The sequence below is a fragment of the Equus caballus genome, chromosome 10 (assembly GCF_041296265.1).
Source record: "Equus caballus isolate H_3958 breed thoroughbred chromosome 10, TB-T2T, whole genome shotgun sequence".
Classification (NCBI taxonomy): Eukaryota; Metazoa; Chordata; class Mammalia; order Perissodactyla; family Equidae; genus Equus; species Equus caballus.
In genome coordinates, this window is record NC_091693.1 from 85,228,605 (window position 1) to 85,235,776 (window position 7,172).

The 7,172-nt window shown below is 36.2% G+C and overlaps 1 protein-coding gene across 7 annotated transcripts in view; it reads left to right on the forward strand.

The window, feature by feature from the left end:
- ENPP3 (ectonucleotide pyrophosphatase/phosphodiesterase 3) overlaps positions 1–5,821 on the forward strand; it is an 87,976-nt gene extending 82,155 nt beyond the window's left edge. For all 7 annotated transcript variants that reach the window (XM_070223867.1, XM_070223866.1, XM_070223864.1 and 4 more), the window contains one exon: positions 5,555–5,821. In XM_070223867.1, coding sequence (XP_070079968.1) covers positions 5,555–5,725 — 171 coding nt within the window. In that variant the 3' untranslated portion in view covers positions 5,726–5,821. The remainder of the gene's footprint in view (positions 1–5,554) is intronic.
- The last annotated feature ends 1,351 nt before the right edge of the window (positions 5,822–7,172 follow it).

Consider the following 7,172-nt stretch of genomic DNA (forward strand, 5'->3'; position numbering starts at 1 on the left):
GTAAATATAAAAACTTCATCAACTTGAAACATGAGGTCTGAAATTAATTGCATATATATATATATACATAAAAAAATAAGTTGGTTCAAGGAACATTCATTTTTTAACATCATGTATTAGTCTACCTGAAAATCTTTTTGGCTCAAGGCAAATTATATGTAAATAGTTACTTCAACTTGCATCCATGTTCTTTACAGAAAAAAATATTTATCTTGGTGATTGGATTTTACAGAAGTTACTCAAAAAATGTATTGAGTACCTATTTAGCACCTAAATGCACAGTATCGTGATAGGAAGTGTTTATAATGAACCAAGGAGGCATACGTTGTCTCTGTCCTCAAGGAGTTCATGTATAATTTTGATATATAGATGAGGATGCATGAAATATAGACACATAAATGGGTCAATCAATAGTATAATAATTATTTTAAAAACTAAAAAGTATGGAATATCACAAAGATGGGATTAATTGCGAAATACTCTTATAAAGATTGAGTGTTTCAAACTCAAAACACATTTGGCTAGAATAATCACTAAAGGTTACATGAAATGAGGTGGGAGTAGGACTGGGCCCTGAAGGATGAGAAGAATTTGAATAGATTGCGCATCAGGAAGAATCGTCTACTGAGGGAGTGAAGAATGCAGAGGATTTGGTAAGTGACTGGATGCAAGAGGGAAAGCAAAAGGGAAACTCAAAGATAAATCAGAGATTTTAAATATGGGTAATTAGGTAAAGGAAAGAGGGAAATGAGAAATGAGACCTATTTTGGCAGATAGATAGGATAATTAAGTTTAGGCATGTCAAGTTTGTAGAAATGGGTGTTCACATGGAAAATTCCATAGGCTATTAAACAGTGGATATTAAAGCTTAGGTTCTAGGCCACATTGGGATTCGTCTCTGTTCTTTCAGGTGTTCAACACATAACTGCCTGCACCATACTATGTACTATGGGAGATCCACAGATAAACCAGACAGGAATTCTACTGAAAGGGGCTCATAGTCTAGATGCCCTTAGAAGCCTAGTAAAATAGAATAAGGAAGAGATAAGTGGCACAAAGAGGGACAGATAAAATTGCTGTAGGGTTTTGAAAGAGAAATGCTCTCTGGTAGGGAAGGTGACATTCTAGCTGGGTCTTGAAGATAGGATTTAAACGTGAGTGTTTGAAAGGTCTTTCAGTGACTAAAGATGGAGGACAAAGGTTAGAGACTAAACAGCGGGTCACACCTAGTCCTAGAGTGAGGAAGAGTTTTCAAACAAGAAGCTATCAGGAGCTGTTGTCTAGTTGAATCTCTTCCTACTTTTCTTGTCAGAATTTTATTTAGTTGAGACAAGGGTAAGCCATCATTCTTCACTTCCTCTTCCAGTGGCAGACATTGGTGACTGATAGAGTATGGTGGTGCTCTTTACCACTGATTTAAGATTGAAAGTTCTTGGGGGCTGGCCCCATGGCCTAGTGGTTAAGTTTGGTGCACCCTGCTTCAGTGGCCCATGTTTGCAGATTCATTTCTTGTGCATGGACCTACATCACTTGTCAGCCATGCTGTGACGGTGACCCATATAAAAGTAGGGGAAGATTTCCACAGATGTTAGCTCAGGGCAAATCTCCCTTAGCACAAAAACAAAACAAAACAGAAGAGTTCTTTATCACAGAGTTTCTGGGTATCCATTGTGGATTGTTTAGAATGGATGTGCCAAGAAGAAACTATTTGCTCTTCTTGGTCTAGCACTTATTACCTTGTATTAGGACTTTTTAAGATGAACCTTAAGTAGCTTCATTGTTTCCTGTCCTCCTTCTCTTCACCTCTGTACACCACTACCAATTTATTCCCCTTGAAATTTAGTTTTTCATTATGACATACTCTCTCATCCCCAAACTTTGATGTGAATAAGAAAACAAAAACAGACAAAAATCTCCCAGGCTGTGCTTAAGGCTCTTGACAATTTACCCTTAGTTGACCTTACAGACCTAAGTTCCAGGCCAACTGAAGTCCTTGAAATTTCTTGAACACATCTTGAGTTTCCCTACCTCAACATCATTGCTCATGCTCTTCTCTCCTCTAGAATGCTCTTTCTTTTCACATCTGCTAAAAATTCCTCCTACACATCAAGGTAAAGTATACACAGTACGAAGCCTTCTTTGATCATCCAAGTGGAGATGATCTCAAAATTAAAAGGCTATCATCTCTGTTGAGCGAGACATCATCTCAAATGAATTGGAGATTATCCAAGATTTTAAAGGAAATTGCAGTATAGTAATAAGGATATGACATCTTTAAAGATAATTACAAGACATAATATGATGAGTATAAAACAAACTTAAACAAAGCTATGATTATAAGAGATTGTGAACTTAATAAGATGTGGCTTTCAATTAGATATGTGGGAGGGGAGAGGCAGGATGAGAGAGAGTCAAAGGTGACTGAAAATTTAGGCATGACTGGGCAGGAAATATATAAGACAATCAGTTGTTTTGGGAAGGATGACCTTGCTCTTGGTGGTCTTTAGATTGAGAAACTAATTGAATATCTGGGAGGATATATGAGGAGCAGTATAGAATAGAACTTAAATACATGGCTTTTGGAGTTGGACATCCTGAGTTCAGTTATTGACTTGATGTGTTTGGGTAAATAACTGAAGATCACTTTGCTCAACTGTATAAAAAAAGTCACTTCCCCTCATGAAGTTGTCATGGGGATGAAATGAGATATTTCATGTAAAACCCTAAGAATTCCCAAAAAATAGTAAGCAAATTATGGCCATTATAAATAAATCACATTTTGTGATGGAGTTACATTCTAAAGTCAACATAAAGTGAAATCCCATGCAGAGAAAATCCTCTATAATCAGATCACCCAGAAAGGACAGTTATGTACACAAACTGTACCTTAATAAGCCAGTATTTCCACCAGCATTGGAACAGGGAATAGTGCTTTAAGTAATGAGGAAACACTTGGCTTGCTTTAAGGGTCATGTTGTATGCAAATTCTGCACTTTCAAATATTCTAATCACTGAGTGTGGGGAGGTGCTCCCACCAGAAGGGGTTTAGAGAACTGGCAGCAGTTGTAGAAATGAGAGCGTCACGATTCCACCTCACACATGGTCTGAGGAACGAGATTCATATTTCTTCACTTGCTTTCTTCTTTCTCTCATTCCTTCCATCTTTTCTTCCCTCCTTTCCTCTTTCTTTTTCCCTCAAGTTTGTATTGTTAAATTCCTATCAGATAAATGGGAATGTTGCCCTGAGTCCAAGTGACTATCATTATTGTAAATCACTCAGCAGATATTGGAAGACACACAGGTTTGGAACTTGGAAGAGAAATCAGAACTGTAGAGATAGATCTGGAATTAAATCATGGGAGTGAAATAAAATTGCCAAAGGGAAGAAAGCAGAGAGAAGAGGGAAATTTAGGAAATGCCTGTACTTCCAGGATGGAAAAAAACTAGTCAGTTAAGGAAACAGAAGTTGTCTTCAAAGAAGTAAGCAGAGCTATGGAAGACAAAGGGGGCACTTTCAGCAGCTTAGGGTGATCAACCAAGTGAATGGTCTAAAAAAAATCTGCTCAATTACGTCATCCTTGACAAGACAGTTTCATTAGTGTGGTGGCAGCAATAAGCAGACTGTAAGTGGTTAAGGAGAGAGAAGAAAGACGTCCTTAGGGGAAAGAAAACTGAAACTGATATTGCCTCACAACTCTAACAAAGTGAGTTGTATTTTAGGGGTAGAGAACACTTCTATTTATGTAACAGTTCTAATACATATATAATCAAATACGTATGTATAAATCAATTACATATACAGTCAAAAGCACTTATTTAAATATAGCTCATAAAAACTGTGTATATGCAAGGCTGCTGCTCCGTTGGCGTGCTCTGTTTGGATGCACTGGTCCAGCTAGAGCAGTTGTCTATAGCTGGCCTCTGTTCAGATTGGTTGGTGCTGGTGACCTACCTGGTACGAACTAGCTTGAGTATCACCCCTGCCTACATGTAATTATGTGTTCTACCTTAAGATCATTTAATTGCAGTTTAAAAGAGGGAAGACGGTCAGGTGTTCACTAAACATTCAGTTGGATGGATACCAAATAAGCCAGGAGAGACTAGAGTGATATAAACCAAGTGGGAGGAAACTTCAGGAAAAAAGTGATCAAAAATAGTAAATACTGCTGAAATGTGAATTAGGAAAGGCAGGAAAAAAAGACTGAATTAGAATCCCATTGGAAATATAAGCTAGAATTAGTATACTGCATATTTATTACTTAAAAAATTAACTCACATCATGAATATCACACAGAGAAATGCTTCAGTGGTTAGAAGCGAAAAGTAATTTCCCCGTATACTTCCTGTGGCTCCAACAAGAGCTGCTTATTTTAAGGCTGCATATTTAAAAAAACAAGCAAACCACTGTGCTGAAGTCAAATGAAAGTTATTAACACACACTCATCTAATTAAACAAACCTTTAAACTGTCTTACTTTAAAAAAATTTAACTGAAAATTAGCAATATCATAAGAATATCAGAAAATTAGTAAATAAAGAATAAGGAATTTCATGGAAATCCATGGCTCTAAATTATTGAACTTTTGTATAATAAAAAAACCTATAAAAATTCAAACGGCCAAGAAATATCTGAAAAGATACTCAACTATAAGATCTCTTGCGGCAATAAAATTTAAACAAGGATAAAGCTCTCTTTCACCCCGTGGTTTGGCAAGGATGCGGGGAGTTGGGGGTTATCGTCCTCTGCCAGTGGAAGTGTGAATTGGTGTGAACACTTTGAGCAGTGCTAGGTTTCATATCTGGCAGAGTCAAAGTTGCATCTACTCTCTGACCCAGCGATTCCGTTTACATGTCCTAGAAACTCAAGTTCTTGAACACAGGAGGCAGGTGCCAAGTTATTCATTACAGTATCATTTATAAGGCCAAAAATACTATCAACATGGCGACAAAAAAATAAACTGTGCTACCACAAACCACAGGTAAAAACAAATGACTTATCTAGATCTAGACACATCACTATGCATAGATTACAAACACAACACTAATGCAAAGTAATCCTAGAATACCACTCATAACATCGTTTATGGAAACTTGAAAACTCATAAATCAATACCATATATTGTATATTGACGTGCAGTAAAATTGTGTAAACAGTCTGGATTCACACTGACTCCTGATAATGATTAGCTCTGAGTAGAGGAACATTGGGGACTTAACTTCATCTCTAATATTTCATTTGTTAAAAAAATTTACGTCTGAAGTCAATATAAAAATGGCTAAAATGTGACTTTGTGATGCTCTGTATTTGCTATAGTATTCTTTATTTATTTTAATCAACAAAAGTTAGCCGTATCAATTAAAGTTTTAAGGCAAAACTACAGGAACAAATATCAAATCAGTCTGTCGTACACTTGAAACTAACATCATGTTGTAAGGCAATTATCCCTCAATTAAAGAAAACTCAGGACAAAGGAGGACTTCTAAGTAATGAAAGATCTTCCTGTTAATGAAAAATCACGGCCTATGGAAAACAGTCTTTTGTTTCTCTTTTACAGGAAGGTAAACAGGAAGCCAGCTGGGTTGAGGAAAGATTGAAAGAACACGTTGCCCGGGTCCGAGATGTGGAACTTCTTACTGGGCTTGACTTTTACCAGGAAAAAGTGCAGCCTGTCTCTGAAATTTTGCAACTAAAGACCTATTTACCCACATTTGAAACAATTATATAATCTAATCTGTAGGAGAATTTTGGCAAAATGTAAGTGACTTTTTGTGGTGAAGAATCATAAAATAAAGTTTTCTATTTTTCCTTAACTCCTCAAAAAGCTATGTTGCATAATTTTTGATATATATTTCCTTCCCTCTTTTTCATTTCTGTGAACATGCATTAGTTTAAAGTTACATTTTTCTTTTGCACAGAGATTATGCCATGTTATACCTTCCTTACTATATTTATTTTCTCACTTGTATCTGTGGCTGTATTTTTCTGCCCAGCATTATCTAAACAGAAGGGAGAATAAAAGAAGTCGGTCCCACTTTGGAATTGAATCCATTCTGCAATCACTTTTGTCATAAAACTTTTTATATTTGGCTATTAGGCAATATTTACTAACATAAAAAATGCGCGTTACCTTCATTTGGCAGTTTCAATTGTAAAAACTGTGCCAGCAGATATAATTTGCACCAGTGCATGAAAATATCATCTTTTACAGTAGCAAGGGCCAGAAAACAACCTAAAAGACTGGTCGAACAAATTGTGGAATTTGTTTAAATAAACAATGGAATGATATTCCAATATTATAAAGAAGTAGATCTATATATTGAATGTTTGGCTCTTGTTAAATGGGGAGCAAGTGATAGAATAGCATGGATAGTATGCGTGCTGTCATTTTCTAGAGATTGACAAACTTTTTCTGTAAAGGGCCAGATAATAAATATTTTTAGGCCATACAGTCTCTGTTGCAACTACTCAACTCTGCCATTACATCATGGAAGTATGGTCGATAATATGTGAAAGAAATTGGAGTGGCTGTGTTCCAATAGAACTTTATTTACAAAAACAGATAGAGGGCTAGATTTGGCTCACAGGCTATAGTTTGTCAACCCCTGATTTATATAATAAAGCCAAGGTGGGGAGAGGCAGGAATTACTAGTAAAAAGAGAGGGAGATAAAGCTTTTATTTTGTCACCTTTGGGATTGCCTAAAATTAAAAAAAGGAGATACATGTGTACATGTATCTCTCTAATTTTTCAAAATGTGGTTATTAATCACAGAGATTCCAGTACTTATTTGAGGGGCAATACCATTGGTCAGAGTTTCGGATTACCAGAGTGGAAATCTTCCACATTCATTTCTCATATACAGACCAGTTTGTCCAGGGGACAGAGGCTTTGCTGGTGATGAAAAATCTTGTGACCTGAGCTTCAAAAAAACCGCCAATTTCCATTAGAATTTCAATTGGATTATGGTCATTAATTCCAATTAATTTGAAATGTTAACTTACTGCCATTGGATTTTCTTTTTACATATTTTCTCCACTTGTAGGATTTAGTTTAAAATTTTATGCAGTGAAAAATGTACAGTACAGAGAGGCTGAAAGACAAGACACAAATTGGAAACTATTTGCAGCTATATGGTAAAAATGTTACTACCCTAAATATCGATGGAATTCCCGC